The sequence below is a fragment of the Lynx rufus genome, unplaced genomic scaffold (assembly GCF_022079265.1).
Source record: "Lynx rufus isolate CCGP_SWC_20201006 ecotype Redwood Valley unplaced genomic scaffold, mLynRuf1.p SCAF_9, whole genome shotgun sequence".
Taxonomy (NCBI): Eukaryota; Metazoa; Chordata; class Mammalia; order Carnivora; family Felidae; genus Lynx; species Lynx rufus.
In genome coordinates, this window is record NW_025814897.1 from 56,573,647 (window position 1) to 56,591,189 (window position 17,543).

At 41.0% G+C, this 17,543-nt stretch overlaps 1 protein-coding gene across 2 annotated transcripts in view; it reads right to left on the bottom strand.

Annotated features, from left to right (window-relative positions):
• Positions 1 to 15,423, bottom strand: part of UVRAG (UV radiation resistance associated) — a 295,530-nt gene extending 280,107 nt beyond the window's left edge. The window contains exon 1 of one of the 2 annotated variants that reach the window (XM_047071234.1): positions 15,139 to 15,423. In XM_047071234.1, the coding sequence (XP_046927190.1) occupies positions 15,139 to 15,255 (117 nt within the window). In that variant the 5' untranslated portion in view covers positions 15,256 to 15,423. The remainder of the gene's footprint in view (positions 1 to 15,138) is intronic. The other variant, XM_047071233.1, reaches the window with a different exon arrangement.
• Positions 15,424 to 17,543: the final 2,120 nt, after the last annotated feature.

Sequence of the window (17,543 nt, forward strand, 5' to 3'; positions counted from 1 at the left end):
CGCAGTCGGTTAAGCGTCCGACTTCAGCCAGGTCACGATCTCGCGGTCCGTGAGTTCAAGCCCCGCGTCAGGCTCTGGGCTGATGGCTCAGAGCCTGGAGCCTGTTTCCGATTCTGTGTCTCCCTCTCTCTCTGCCCCTCCCCCATTCATGCTCTGTCTCTCTCTGTCCCAAAAATAAATAAACGTTGAAAAAAAAAAAAAAAAGATCTATATAAGGAAAACTACAAAACTCTGATAAAAAGATATCAAGGAAGAACTACAAAAGTGGAGAAACATTGTATATTCATGGATACGAAGACTCAATATTGTCAAGATGTCAATTCTTCCCAACTTGATCTATAGAGTCTATGCAATACCAATCAAAATCCCAGCAAGTAATTCTGTAGTTATTAACAAACCGATTCTAAAGTTTATATGGAGAGGGCCAAGGACCCAGAATAGCAAACACGATATTGAAGGAGAACAAAGTTATGGGGCGCCTGGGTAGCTTGGTCGGTTAAGCACCTGACTCTTGATTTTGGCTCTGGTCATGATCTCACAGTTGTTGAGATTGAACCCTGGTCTGGCTCTGCACCGAACAGAGTCAGACCTACTTAAGAGTCTCTCTCTGCCCCTTCTCCACTGGCACACTCCCATGCACCTCTCTCTCCAAAAAAGAAAAAAAAAAAAAAGGATTTGAAGGAGAACAAATTTAGAGGACTGACACTATCTGAGACTTATTATAAAGCTACAGTAATCAAGACAGTGTAGTATTGGCAAGAGAATAAACAAAAAATCAATGGAACAGAAAAGAAAGCCCAGAAATAGACCCACATTAAGTATAGTCAACTGATCTTTAACAAAGGAGCAAAGGCAGTATAATCGGGCAAAGTCTTTTAAACAAATGGTGCTGAAACAACTGGACATTCACATGCAAACAAATGATTCTAGACACAAACCTTACATCCTTCACAAAAATTAATTCAGAATGAGATTATAGACCTAACTATAGGTCTATAAAACTCATAGAAAATAACACAGGAGAAACCTAGGTGATCTTGGGTACAACAATTACTTTTTAATTTTTTGTTTAATGTTTGTTTATTTTCGAGAGAGACAGCGCAAGCAGGCAGAGAGACAAGGAGACACAGAATCTGAAATAGGTTCCAGGCTCTGAGCTGTCAGCACAGAGCCTGATGTGGGGCTTGAAATCAAGACCAGCAGGATCATGGCCTGAGCCAAAGCCAGACGCTTAACCGACTGAGCCACCCAGGAGCCCTTTTAGGTATAACATCAAACACATTCTGTATGAAAAGAATAACTGACAAGCTGGACTTCATTAAAATTTAAAACTTCTGTTCTGCAAAAGGCAGTATTAAGAGAAAGAAGACAAGCCACGGACTAGGAAAAAATAATTGCAAAAGCCACATCTGACAAAGCACTGTTACCCAAAATATACAAAGAACTCTTCAAACTCAACAATAAGAAAACAAAACAACCCAACTGTAAATTGGACCAAAGACTTTGGCAGCTCACCATACAAGATACACAGATGGCAAATAAGCTCATGAAAAGATGCTTCACCATTTTTCATCAGGAAAATCCAAACTAAAACAAGATGCCACTACACACACCTAGTAGAATGGCCAAACTCCAGAACATTGATAGTACCAAATGCTGACAAGGATGTGTGGTAACAGGGACTCTGAATTCATTGTTAGTGGGAGGCAAAATGGTACAGCCACTTTGGATGTCAGTTTGGCAGGTTCTTAAAAAACTAAACATACTCTTCCCATACATTCCAGTAATCATGGTCCTCAGTATTTACTCAAAGGAGTTGTATGATTCCAACTATATGACATTCTGGAAAAGGCAAAACTATGGAGACAATAAAAAGATCAATGGTTGCCAGGGCTTAAGAGGGAGTGGGGGATGAACAGGTATAGCAAAGGAGATTTTACAGCACTGAAACTACTCTGTATGATAACTATATTGGTGAATACATGTCATTATATATTTGTCCCAAACCATAGAAGATATAACACAAGCCCTAATGTAAACTATGGGCTTTGGGTGACAATGATGTGTCAATGCAGGTTTGCCAACTGTGACTAATATAGCATAGAGAAGGGGATATTGATAATGGGAAATACTATGCATGTGTGGGGTCAGGGGAATCTGGGAAATCTTTGTACATTCTGCTCAATTTCACTGTGAATCTAAAACTGCTCTAAAAAAAAATCAAGTCTTGGGGCACCTAGGTGGCTCAGTCGGTTAAGCGTCCAACTTTGGCTCAGGTCATGATCTCACGGTTCATGGCTGTGAGCCCCACATCAGGCTCTGTGCTGACAACTCAGAGCCTGGAGCCTGCTTTGGATTCTGTCTCCCTCTCTCTCTGCTCCTCCTTCGCTCATACTCTGTCTTTTTCTCTCTCTCTCTCTCTCAAAAATAAATAAACACTAAAAATTTTTTTAAAAATTAAGTCTTTAAAAAGAAACCATCCTCCCCTCTACCTACAGGAGAGCCTGGCATATGTGACCCTTTATAATCTAATCCCAAACTATACCTCTCCAACACATTTGTTTCCACCATCCTCCTCTTAGCTACTTAAACTCCAGCTTCACTTAATTATCTGCCATTCCTTTTTATACTTTACCTTTTTATTCAAGTTGATCACTCTGCTAGAATACTTTTCCTCATCTTTCCCACTTCAGCTTTTGTTCATTCTATCTCTTACATTATGGTTTGTTGATATAGTTGCCTTAACCATTAGATTATGAGTTCCTCCATGGCAAGGACAATGCCTAACAAATAGCAATAGTAATAACAATAGAAGCCAACAACTAACATTTCTGGAGCACTCTGTACCAAGCACCTTTTTAAGCAAATTTATGACTCATTTAATCCTTTCAGCAACCCTACAAGATAGGTGCTATTATGCCCATTTGATTCGAGCCTTCCTGAGGCATAGAGAGATCAAGGAACTTCCAGACTGCTCAGCTAAGAAATGGAAGGACCAGGATTTGAACCCAAGCAGTCCGTCTGGCTCTAGAATCCATATTCTTCACCACTGTGGTATACATAGTAGAAACTCAAAAAAATAACTGCTGAACAAAGGTCAGCACAGAACAGAGTTGGACACGGTGTTTGCGGAATGAAAATTCCACAAAGGGACCAAAGTAAAGCAACTGGCAACTGAGAAAAAGGAGGCACAGAGGTTTAAAATGTTTAGAGATACAAATAATCTAATCTCTCTCCAATCTTCTCTTGTAAAAGTTAAGAACTGAAGACCAAAGTGCTTTTCCCAAAGTTACCTTAGTTACTCCCTGAACCAGTTTTACAAGTCTTTCCACCACACCATATTAAAGGAATGATTATTTGTTCGTAAGAAATTGTAAAAATGGAGGTGGAGGAGGGGTGAACTGGGTGAAGGGGGTCAAAAGGTCAAAAAGTACAGATTTTCAGTTATAAAATAAATAAGTCACGGGAACGTAATGTGACTATAGTTAATAATACTGTATTGAATATTTGAAAGTTGCTATGAGAGTAAATCTTAACAGTCCTCATCACAAGAATTTTTTTGTAACTATTATGGTGACTGGGGCGCCTGGCTGACTCAGTCAGTAGAGCATAAGACTCTTGATCTTGGGGTCATGCGTTCAAGCCCCACACTAGACATGGAGAGAAAAGAAAAGAGAGAAGTGAAGAGAAGAGAAGAGAAGAGAAGAGAAGAGAAGAGAAGAAAAAGAAAAGAGAAAGAGAGAAAGAAGGGAGGGAGGGAGAGAGGGAGGAAGAAAAGAAGGAGGACTACATATGGTGATAGATGTTAACTAGACTTACTGTGCTGGTCATTTCACAAATTATACAAATATCAAATCATTATGTTGTATACCTGAAACTAATGTTATATGCCAATTATACCTCACGTTAAAATAATAGTAATAATATCTAACAACAGGCATTGTGAAATCACAAAAGTGAAATGCACATTAAATGAAAAAAGGAAAATGATGTAAAATTACAATCAAATATATTCTGGTATTCCAACAATAAAAGAAGGTGAAGAAAGATGTACACCAGCCTAATGCAATATTTAGTACACAGCAGGAATTTAACATCAATTAAATTTTTTAATCTTAAGAGGTTTTATGTTTACTTCTAAGTATCCATTTAATTTTATATATATATATATATATATATATATGTATATATACATATATATATAACTTATCTAAAATACACTGCATATTTTGTTACCTCATTATAAAGAGGATATTGATAGGGGCGCCTGGGTGGCTCAGTGGGTTAAGCATCCGACTTTGGCTCAGGTCATGATCTCACAGTTTGTGAGTTTGAGCCCCATGCTGGGCTCTGTGCTGACAGCTCAGAGCCTGAAGCCTGCTTCAGATTCTATGTCTCCCTCTCTCCCTGCCCCTCCCCTGCTTGTGTTCTCTCTCTCTCTCAAAAATAAATAAATAAAACATTTTTTTTTAATTTTTGTTAATGTTTTTATTTATTTTTGAGACAGAGAGAGACAGAGCATGAGCAGGGAAGGGGCAGAGAGAGAGAGAGACACAGAATTGGAAGCAGGCTCCAGGCTCTGAGCTGTCAGCACAGAGCCTGACGCGGGGCTCAAACCCACAGACTGTGAGATCATGACCTGAGCCGAAGTCAGACACTCAACCAACTGAGCCACCCAGGTGCCCCAAACATTTTTTTTAAATAATAAAAAAATAAAGAGGATATTGATACATGTAACCTTTTCTTGAACATACAATATTCATGAGCAATAATTTTTAGTAATTTTCAGATAGTTTTAAAGCAGCCAAGTTAATATAATATCAAAAATGCAGCTAAGGTACAATTAAGAAACTCTGCAATTCTAGTGTCCCCATCTAATTATCAAACTGATGTCTTTGATAGAAATATATGGATATCAAAAGTAAACTAGTCACTCCAGAACACCTGGACAACTGTTTATATGAAATACCTATCAAGTAGAATAAATTCCATTAACTCAATTCATGAAAACAAGCCTGAAATAAATACCTACTATCAATTAAATCTTTATACCTACTATAAAGTTGGGACCAACTCTCTCCTATAAAGAGCACAGTGCTATAAAATACATTGACCTGGAGGGGCGCCTGGGTGGCTCAGTCAGTTAAGCGTCCTACTCTTGATTGCAGCTCAGGTCATGACCACACTGTCAGTACAGAGACCGCTTGGAATCCTCTCTCTCTCCCTCTCTTTCTCTGCCTCTCTCTCTCACAATAAAAAAATAATAATAAAAATAAATAAATACAATAAAATGTCCTAGACCTGTAATGAGTACCATACCCACAGCCTACTTTCCTATCTTGCTTTGTGATCTATTTTCAAAATGAAAAATTAGAAAATCTTCATCTTGCTGCTTCCCGTATATAGCTGGATATTAACATTTTAGTGGATGAAAGCAGTACCAATTTAATGAGATTATTCTATTCATTAAGGTAGACAATCAAGGTTAAAAAAGTTTTTTAGGGGCGCCTAGGTGGCTCAGTCGGTTAAGCATCTGACCTTGGCTCAGGTCATGATCTCACAGTTCATGAGTTTGAGCCCCGCGTTGGGCTCTGTGCTGACAGCTCGGGGCCTGGAGCCTGCTTCGGATTCTGTGTCTCCCTCTCTCTCTGCCCCTCCCCCACTCGTGCTCTATCTCAGTCTCTCAAAACTAAATAAACGTTAAAAAAAAAAAAAGTGTTTTTATAAGGGCGCCTGGGTGGCTCAGTTAAGAGTCTGACTTTGGCTCAGATCATGATTTCATGGTTCATGAGTTTGAGCCCCACATTGGAGCTCTCAGCGCAGGGCCAATTCAGATCCTCTGTCTCCCTGTCTCTCTGCCCCTCCTCCATGCTCACTCTCTCTCTCTCTCTCTCTCTCACTCTTGCTCTCTCAGAAATTTAAAAAAAAAAGTTTTTCATGATTCTAAATAAAGTTACTTTCATGTTGCTTTTTTTTTAAACGTTTAGTTTTCCTGTATTCTGATCAAAAAGCGACTGGAATTGTGACAGGAAAAATTCACATCCTCTGAAAGACATAAGCACGTTGGAGGACACAAGACCTACAGTTTCTAATCACATGCCTAACATAATTCAAAGAGGATACTTTATAAATATCTGTTGAATAAATGGCTGACGCAGTTAAGTTTTCCTCTTTTAATAGAGGCTAACATAACATATGAATTACTTATAGTTCAGAGTAAAACCCCTAGTAAGAAAAAGTATAATCATGGTAAAGAACACCAAGTTTTTCCTGAAAAAAAAAATCATAAAAGTCTGATTGCCACTTTTACTTATTTGTATCTTCCCTTTTTTCTTACCCTGGAGTCTACTGACGAAAGCCAAAGGTAACTGCCAGTTTCCACTTCCTGATTTTCCCTACTGTTCTCAAAAAAATCAGACTGTTTCTTTCAGGATATTCTAAAAACCATGGCGGGGGGGAAAAATGCCAGATATTTCAATGGACCAACAAACAAACTGAGCTGCTTAAGTGCTAGGCTCTAATGCTCAGCTTTAACAGTATCTGGCTTAGCCTTTAACCAACAAACGCACTTGACTAGAGTTTTCAATGCCTCATAACATTTCTAGTAAATGAGGTCTGTGGCAATCAGCGTCAAATATTACAGAGAATGAAATTCCTGACATCAAAGAACCCACAATCACCAGATGTTGCTGTTTCAGAAATTTAAAGAGGTACAGAATCAGGAATTCTTAAGTGGACTACTCAAAAAAGGATAGGCATTTAAAAAAAAAAAAAGGATAGGCATGGTAAGTACCCAAAGACAAAACAGGAAGACTGATCACTTAAAATACAGAGGGATCTTCCAAAGTTTCATTCTAATTCACACCATAAAAGGGGTGTGGGGGTGGAGCCTGAGTATTCTGCCTGTAAAAAGAAGTTTAAAATACAGCCTTTCTTCCACTTCTGTCCTAGCCTAAAATCCCCAGAGATGTGGAGATGATGTGACAAAGCACAGAGATAAGTTTAAGAAACAAGTTTTCAAACACCCAGCCAAACACAGTAGAACTACTCCCAACACCCAGGTTCTGGTCAGGTATCTGTCACTAAAAGAACAACAGGGCACTCAATTCACATCTGTTAAAATAATCATCTTTACTGACTCCTTCAGGAAGAGAATAAACAGATGACCAAGTGTATGGCCAGGGGAATAGTTTCACCTCTGAGAGCTTCAGATTTTGCATTTGTAAACTTCTATGATTCAAATTCAAGATTCCATCTCAAAGTAAGATGGAAAACAAGATTGTATAATACTAAACCAAGAAGGTATACTATGAATTATGTTTTCTAAAAATTCCAATGTCAAGTTTTCTGTGCTGCACGCACTCTTCTACCTATATAGTCTAACTGCTAACTGATGCAAGGAATTAGAAACATTTAACTCTGCCTGAGACACTACGGTGTCATTAGACCTATAACAAAGTATAAAACCTAAAATGTTTCAACTCCTCTCTTAACATAGACCTGTCTTTAACTTTTCTAAAATACCCATGGTTTGTTACTGCATTCATTCAAGTGCTTTAAAAATGACAAATAGGGGCGCCTGGGTGGCTCAATGGGTTGAGCGCCCAACTCTTGATTTCAGCTCAGATCATGGTCTCGCTGTTTGTCAGTTTGAGCCTCACGTGGGGATCTGTGCTAACAGCTCAGAGCCTGGAGCCTGCTTAGGATTCTGTCTCCCTCTCTCTCTGGCCCTTCCCCACTTACCACTCTCTCGCGCACGCTCTCAAAAATAAATAATTTTTGAAAATGACAAATTTTCTTTTTCCCCCACAGTAGTAATAAGGCTGATGGGTAAAAATACACAGATATCAAAAGTACACATTTTAAAACTACGAAAACCTAATTTGTTTTTTCATTTCACTACACACTTCAGGCCCAACTTATAAGTTTCAGTTCTGCTCTTGCTCTATTTCTAGTCAGTTTCACTTCAAAAATTTTCTGCCACAAAGTTAAGAATTGTGATCCTGTGGAGAAATTTTAAAGTAAACACTAAATAAGAACATAGCTTTTCCTTTCAAAGGAGAACTAAACATTTGCACAAGAAAAACAAAGAAACAAATAAAAAAAATCTTAATTAAATGTATTTTGTCATATAAAAATGATTTTTAGACTGCTGATTTTTTTCCAGTTTCTGAACCTTCCTCATATAGTTTTGTTTAAAAGAGCCAAAGCAGGGGCGCCTGGGTGGCGCAGTCGGTTAAGCGTCCGACTTCAGCCAGGTCACGATCTTGTGGTCCGTGAGTTCGAGCCCCGCGTCGGGCTCTGGGCTGATGGCTCAGAGCCTGGAGCCTGTTTCCGATTCGGTCTCCCTCTCTCTCTGCCCCTCCCCCGTTCATGCTCTGTCTCTCTCTGTCCCAAAAATAAATAAACGTTCAAAAAAAAAAAAAAAAAATTAAAAAAAATAAAAATAAAAAAATAAAAGAGCCAAAGCAGTTCAAAAATTGTTATCATTCTATTTTATATACATGTTTTAAATGTGAGTCACAAGTAAGGGGCTCAGTAAATATTTGTGGAAGGAACGAACATACATAGCACAGTACTATGCTGCAGGAGGCATATGTTCCTAATAAGATACAACTTTCTCTCTGCCTTTAGTGGCCTTACCAACAAAACAGATTTCTTTGAAAGTACATGAAAAAAAAAAAAAATCAAATTAGATTAGCAACAGTAAGATATCTAATAAACACATAAGAGGGAACTATATATCATATATAGCTAAATTAAGCTTTATAAAGCTTTTTGATGCTTCTGCCATTTTTTTCTTGTATGTGCTTCAATCCCATTTCCTTCTTCTCTTTAGGCTGTAAAGGTCTTCAAAGGAAGATTCATATAAAAATAAAAATTAAAAATAAAAATATACAGACAGCTCCTACTATGTAATCAGTAGTGTTCGGTAGAGGTGCTGTGGGAAATAAACTACAAAGCATCATGGTCCTGAACCTTCAGGTAACTTAAAACGTCTGTGTTTAGCCAACGCTCTGCAAAGAGTAGGTGTCTATGGCAACTGGTAATCAAAGACCTTAACTGCCCCTGTGTTAACACTGTGTAACTTTGAAAAAGTTACCCAGACATTAGATTCCTCATCTGTGAAAGAAGTCGTTACTGATACAAATCCCCCATGCAGCAGAATTCCAAATGATGTATGTAGATATTCTGCCCTTCAGGAGAGGGAACAAGGAATCCCCACTCCTCAACTATGGGCTGTGCATAGTGACTTTCTTCCAAAAAGGACAGTATGGAGAGTGAGCGGGAAAGAGTAACCTTACAGCAGTGTTTGTAAACCAGACAAACACTACCTCAGCTGGTGATGATGAAGGTTAACCCCAATAGTGATAAGTCATGTTAACAGTATGTACACCTGATAAGACCAGATAAAAATGGCACTTTACCTCCTTGGCCTTCCTCCCAAAACCCATAACCCCAGTCTAATCATGGGGGCGGGAGGGGGGGGGGGACCAACATGAGACTCATTTCAATACAAGGGCATCCTACAAAATACCTTATCAGTACTCAAAACTGTCTCAGCCATCAAAAAGAAGGAAAATCTGAGGAACTGTCACAGCCAAGAGAGTAAGGAGACAGAACTAAATATAATGTGGTATTCAGGATGATATCCTGGCACAGAAAAAGGTCATTAGGTAAATAGTAAAGATCCATTAACAGATGAATAGATAAACAAAATGCACAGGCTTCCTGCTGACTCAGTAGGTTGTAAGTTCAAGCCCCAAGCTGGATGTACAATTTACTTAAAAAATAAAAAAAAAAATCCAGTATATACATATAATGGAGTATTACTTAGACTTATAAAGGAATGAAATTCTGATACATGCTACAACATGGATGAACACTGAAAACATTACGCTGAAAATAAGTCATACGCAAAAGAGCAAATACTGTATTATTCACTTACATGAAGTACCTAGAATGAGCAAATTCATAGAAACAGAGCACAACAAAGTTCACCAGGGGCTGGAAGAAGGGGGAAATGGGGAATTATTGTTTAATGGGTACAGTATCTGGGATGATGAAAATTTCTGGAAATAGATAGTGGTGATGACTGCACAAACAGTCATAACTGCCTTTGAGATACACACTTAAAAATTATTAAAATGGCAAATTTTATGTAATGTATATTTTACCCCAATTTTTTAAACTAAGGAATACTGAATAAACTGGGGACTTTCATTAGTAATAACACATCAATATTGGTTCATTAATTGTAACAAATGTATCATACAATTGGAGGACATCAAGAATAGGGGAAAATGGGTGTAGAGTATATAGTTTCTGCACTATCTTTTCACCTCAAGTTTTCTGTAAAACTAAAACTGTTCTGAAAAATAATGTCTACATAAAAAAATTCAGGGGATATAAATGTTAATAGAGCTAATATAGTCCACCTCTTCCAAACACAGGAGAAGAAAAATAAATGCTCTTCAAATCAGCGAAAAACATTGAGCGATCAGAAAAATTAATGCCAAGGACAAAAATAAACCTGCAATTCACGAAAGAAATTACAATGTTACATAAACCTATGCAAAGATGAAATCCATAGGGTTGTTTAAGGATAAACGAGATCATGTACTTAGCACAGTGTTTTGTATACATTAAATGAAGCTATTAAAATATAATAATTAAAGAAATACAAATTTAAATAGCAAAAATATATACATATGTGTATACAGATGCAGGTTATACACATTCATATATGTATAAGTTATATGATTATATTCTACATATATTATACATACATATAAAATCATATTGGAAAACACTGAGAAAACTTCCGATGCCCAAAGCTGACAAAATATGATGGGTAAACAAACCCTGTCATAATCTAGTGGTAGTAGTGTGGTGGACATGTCCTTTCAGGGAAACACTTTGCTAATATCTTCTAAAGTTAACAAAAATGAAAACATAAAAATAAAAAATAAAGTTAACAAAAACGTACATATAATAAAAGTATTCATGTACATATTTTATATGAAGTATAATTCTATGTATTTATACCAATTTAAATATATACATATATCCTTTGAGTGATTTCACTGCTCAAAATTCATCCTAAAGAAATATTAGCACAAGTGTACAAAGATACCTATACGTGTATATTCCCTGCAACAATGTAACAGATAAAACTGGAAACTGTACAAAGGGCTACCAACAAGGAGTTAAACAAAGCTAAGTGAACATTATTATGCAAAATACGGTAGATGTATATACACTGACACGGATGATTGTCTAAAACAAATAATAAATAGCAAATTTTTTCTTAATTTTTAAAGGAAAGGAATAAACCAGTTCAGGGCTGTTGAAACTGGGGTTTCCATGTACATATGTTTCAAGAAAACCAAAACCGCATGCAAAACTGCGTTTACGTATGTAAGTGCATTTTCTAAGGAAGGTGTCTATAGCTTTTACCAAATTCTTAAAGGAATATGTGGCCCCCTGGAAGGGTCACTGAACAATCACTAAAAAAACCACCTATTTCTGAGTATCTACAGAAATGTAGTTTAGGTTAGACTCAAGTGAGGAAGACTCTGGGGAGGAAAGAAGTGCTCTCAATTAAACTTTTAGGACGTCTTAAATGCCTCTACCACAAAACACAAAATTTTATTTCAAAACTCTAAACTTAAGGGTGTGAAGGAAGTTATTCTTCAGATGAGCTTATATTCACTAATTACAAACCTCAACCAAAAATTAAAGATCAAAAACAGTCTTCAAAATGTGTGACTAGTTCATGCTTAAATTACAATTAAAGTAAGATCATACAGAAGCAAAAGGAGGCAAAGATTAAGTAGTAAGTAGTCCCATTTGACACAGACAGGTTGACAATTATGGACTAGTTACTCACATAGACAAAGATTCAGGAGTTATGCAGCCTTAACTAAACTTTTTTTTTTAACGACAAGTGGATTAAAATAAGACAAAAATAAGTTGGATCTTATACATAGTTTTGTGGGCTTCCTTTGAGCAAAATAGATAAGTCTTTTCCTGGAGGCAGATTAAGGTGATTCCAACACCTTTAAAACTAATACAGTAAATTAACATTTTAAACATCACAGCCATGAGAATCAATGGGACAAATGAAAACTGAAATAAATGAGTACAAAATAGCAGGGATACTGTCTACCCTAAGATGAAAATATACTTAGAACAGTGGTTGTCAATCAGGAGTAATTTTGTCCCTCTAAGAGGGGACAAATGTACCCTGAATGTACATATTTTGTACATGTATGGTACATGTATGGCAGCCCCTGAAGACATTCTTGACTGTCAGGACTGGACAGGTGCTCCTAGTACCTTGTGGGTACAAGCTATGGATGTGGCTCCACATCTCACAGACTGACCTAACCACTCAAAATTGTCAACAATGCCAAGACGCAGCCTGGGGGAACCACTGAATCTATGCTTTGAGACAATCAGCTTTACAACAGAAATCCTAAAACAGTGTTTACTTATTTGTTTCAAAAGACTGACATCTTATCAAATACCATGGGATCCAGTAAAACGACACAATTTTCAAAGTGTCATTTAAAAGAAAGTTATCAACTGATTTTCCAATTTATCTAAACTTTTTAAATTTTGCAAAAGCTACATGGAACAACAACAAAAGACAATGAATTCATGCTAAATACACACACATCCTATGATGCTCACAGACAATACTGAGCAAAAGAAATCAGACAAACAAGACCACAAAAAAATGTGGTCTTTGCTTGATACACCGTTTGCGTTTATACACCGTTCAAGAGCAGGCAAAAACCTATCTCTTGTTAGAAATCAGACTAGTAGTTCCTTTGGAGAGAAAGAAAAGGTAGAGATGGGAGAGAACATAAAGAGGACTTCTGGAATGCTAATAATTTTGTATTTCTTAATTTGGGTGATGGTTATATAACTGTGTTCACTTTGCAACAATTCATCAAGCTGTGTGCTAAGTAATCAGTGCAGTTTATACAGATAACACTTTTACAAAAATGTTTATTTTTTAAATGTTACTCACACCCTAAAAACCTGAACACTTTGACCCACAAAGCTAAATGAACGTCAGTTGCAAAAGTAAAAGTATTTTCATTATATAGGCACTTTGACCCACAAAACTAAAAAAAACGTCAACTGCAAGAGTATTTTTGTTATATAGGCTACCTTCCAAGAATTCAAGAAGGATGACACCCCCAGAAAGCTGTAAATACCATACTCAGAGCTCATATGGCATTCAGCTAAACACTTAAGCCACTATGTATCCCTCGGCACAAATCCAAAAATTTGACAAAGGCTTACAAATGCAGTTAAATTTATTCCACGGACAGTTTAGCTATTTCCCCCATTTTAAACTGTGAACTGTTATCAGAGAACATGCTCTATGCAACAAATGATGCTTCCTCTTTTCTAATCCCACATTTTCCCAAAGCTCCCCCAAGCTAAATCCCTCTTGGCCCTCAATACTTAGGATTTCTCCAGGCTGCTCCCAACAGTGCCCACCATTGCCTCTCTCAGTATCCATCCTCACAATCCACCTCCCCACACACATGAAAATTCACATTTAATGCTCATTCCTAAGGCTAGTCTTCCCCCTGCCAGACGTCTAATCTTTCCCAGGACCTCATAAATACAATCCAAACCTCACTACCCTCAAACTCCTAATATTCTCCACCAACTCGCTTCCCAACAGCACCACAAAACTAGGGCACATGCTAACCCCAGCTTTTAAATGCTCTTCTCCCACATAAAAAGTCCTGCCTCTGCACACAATTCAGCTCAGTGGCCAGTGCAGCTAAGACCTCCAGTGCAGCTCTCCGCTTTAGCACCCCCTCTACTTTTCCTGCTTTCAAACCCATCTCATTTCCCCTCCACCCCCTGCCCCAAACTCTGCTTTCTTCTTTAAGAATCTTTCCTAAGTACTAGGGCAGGGGTAGTTGAATGCAGGGTGAAGGACCGTGCTCCATCCTGTGCGAAGGTTCTCAAGTCTCAAGCACACAGCCATGTGCCCGGGCTACAGGGTCCCAACGCTGGACTGTGAAACCCAGCCTCAGCACTTCCTGACTTCAAGGCCTTGGACGTGGGATTTTCCATCTTTGAGACTCAGTTTGCTGAACTACAAAACGGGAAATCATAAAAAATAGCTATCTCATAGAACTGTCAGGATGAAATGAATTACTGGCCATTGAGCCCTTGGCACAAATCCTACGTGGTTAAGTCTCAGGAACTGACAGTTTTTCTTTGGGTCCTCTTCAAGGAAACAGGGATACGAGAGAGGGTGAAAGGTCCTTTCCTGGCAAGGGAGAGGTGGAGGAAGAAGTACCATACAGACATACGGCTGACACCGAGAATTGTGTTAGATCCCCCAAGCTCAGTGCTCTCTCTTCATTATCCGCTTACAATGTGGACCCGAGAAGCCCCCAAAGCCCCCGCTAAAGGATGGGGTAAGACACAAACACATACATCAGATCCTCCTTCCACGGGGAGTCCTTTGAGGAAATGAAGGAGGAAGGTGGCCCTAAATTGCTAAAAGGCGATCCTTGGGGGTCTGAGAATCAGGAAGGAAACCCCAAAGCCCCAAAGGATTTCTCTTGGGAAGCCGAGGGGAGTACTTCATAACAAGGAGATGAAAAGTAAACGGTAGAAACCATAAAGATTCCTCAACTTCTCCCGTAGGAAAGAGTACCAACTGGTTTCTCCGCAAGTGGGTAGAGAAAGGAAAAGCGCTTTCCCCATCTCTCAGGTGACTCCCGGGCTTCCCCGGGTCCCTTCCCAGGAGGAATGAGGAGGAGGGTCCGCGCAAGGGAATCCCCAGCACCCCAGCTGGGGAGAGGCGGGCTCAGGCCGGGGCCCCCAGGGAGTTCCACTGGGTCTCTTCCCGTCTCTTTGCAGCCGGTCTCCAGTAACGGGATCCCTCCGGGGGACTCGGGGATCTCCCAGAGCATCGGACGTCGCTGGCTCCCTCGCCTCACAATCCTGAAGTCCTCGGTCCCCCGAGTTCTCCCCGGCACTCGCCCGGGTCTCCCGGCTGGCACAGGGTCCGCCCGCCGCCCACGGGCTCTCCTCCCCGGCCTCCTGCCACCCCACCCCCTACCGAGCACCGCGAGCCCGCGGGCTTACCTGCTGAGAGGGCAGCTCCACATGCAGGGCCCGCGCGGCAGAACCGGGTGGCAACGCGGCGGCCGGGCCCGGGGGCGGCGGGGGGACCGGGCCCCCGACCGACGCGGAGGCGCTCATCTTGACCCAGGGGCCGCCGAGCGGCGGGGCCCGCGCTCCTCCGGCATCCGCCACCACAGCGTAGCCACGACCCGCCGAGCCCCTGCAGCCCCGAAACCCGCCACCCGAGAGGCAGGACGGCTCTACCCCACCTCCGGCCGCCGCGGCCGCGGGCTAAGGAAGAGCCATGTTACCGCAGTGCAACCCCCACCACCCCGCCGAGACCTGGCTTGCTCATTGGTTGTGCTGCCACGGGGGCGGGACCCAACGACGGCCAAGGGATGTGCTATTGGGTAGAAGGGCTGTCCATCGACGGCCGGAATGGGCTCGGGGCGGAGGGACCCGGGGATGGCCTAAATTGCGTCTGTCAAGCTGGGGTGAAACCCGGGGCGTTGCTTCTTTTTTCCACAGTCTAATTGGTTCTTTCACTACCGTGGGGCGGGGTCTCCTGGTAGATCCGCAAGGGCCATTGCTCTAGGCTGGTGTCAGTTGTCAGTACAGGGAAAGAGGGGCGGGGTCTGATTAGGTAGAGCGAGCGCCTGGGCTCTGTTGTCACGTGCAGGAGGCAGGAGAGTCACCTGATAAGTGAGAGTCAGTCCTCGGAGCCACTTCCGCCCGAACCTAGTTGCCCTGGTAACCGGCCTCCCCTTGGACGGCGGGGACCCGTTTGGCGCCAGCTGGGTCGCGAAGGCTGGGCTACTGTTGCAAGTTCTCTGAGCAGCCTTTTTTCCTGAGGGGTTCGCAGGACCGTGCGAGCATTGAGAAAGAATATTTTATCGTTCGACAAGTCACCACGCAGGATGCGCTGAGACCAGAAACCTGTCGGGCAGTCCCTGCTCTTCCGTGAGCAACTCCAACCCACAAGTCCACTCCCCTCTTCGCACTCCACTAACTAGTACGCTGAGCTGCACAGTGTGTGCCAGGCACCCAGAAAACGCTGTTTCACCTCTACCAGTGTGTTGCTTATGCTATCCCTAGAAAGCCTGTGCCACTTTTCACCTTCTAGAGCCTACTTGCCCATCAAATCTCATCCGCTGGTGGAGTCCCTTCTTCCAAAAGGCTTCCCTTATCTACTCTGGGACCCTGAGTTAGGAATCTTGCCTCTACCATATTTCTTATTATTCTACTGCATTGTCTTCTAATAAGTGCGTAACACACACTCACACACACATTGAATTCCTCGAGCCAAAGGACCTTGTCATTCATCTCTGGATTTCCGGTGCCTGATGGATAATCAGTGTATGTTTGTTTTCATTTTTTTATGTGTATTTATTTTTGAGAGAGAGAGAGAGAGAGAGACAGCATGAGCAAGGGAGGGGCAGAGAGTGAGGGAGACACACAATCGGAAGCAGTCTCCGCCCTGTCAGCCCAGAGCCTAGGGAGCTTGAACTCGCCAACGGTGAGATAGTGACCTGAGCCAAAGTCAGACCCTTAATGGACTGAGCCACCCAGGTGCCCCGGTATATGTTTGTTTTTTAGTGAGAAACCAGTTCAAATGCAGCCTCTTCCATGAAGACTTCCTTGAGCATAATGATAGCATCTATAGCGATTGCTTTTATAATAAATAGCATTGAGTCATTCTGCAGGCTATCAATCTGCCTCCCCCCCCCCCCCGAGACTATGAATTTCTCCACCACCTGGACTGACATAGCTGAAAGAACACAGTGTTTTAGAATCAGACACAACAGGAATCAGGCACTTTTGCGATCTTGGCTCTGCCACTCTCTAGCTATGTGTTCCTGGGCAAGCCAGTTCCTCACTCTCAGCTTTAGTTTTCCCATCTGTAAAATAATAAGATTGCTGTAGAGATTAAGTAAATCAACATACGCAAAATGCCAGAGAAGCGCTCACATACAATAATTGCACTAAAACTAATTTAAATAAAAGGGAAGCATGCTATCTTTCCTGGGTGTTCAGAAGCCTGAACACTCTTTGGTTCTGACCCCAGAGCTGGCTAACATGGATGTTGCACTGTCTCCTATTCTGAAGCATCGAGTGGTTTCTCATGGGTGGTGTGGTCAGGTGTTTGTGGAGAAGGGATTAGTTAGGAAATCCCAAATCTCATCTGGTTCAACTCCTGGCGTGCCAAGATCTGTTGGAATTTCACAAGCTGTTTCCAAGCTGTGTTAGTTTCCTTAGGCTTCTGTATCAAATTACCACAAACTAAGTAGCTTACAACAATAGCAACAGAAATGTATTCTTTCACAGTTCTAGAGACCAGTAGCCCAAAATGAAGGTGTCAGCTGGGCCTCTCTTAGAAGGCTCTAAGGGAGAATCTTTTCTTGACCCTTTCATCTTCGGGTGGCTCC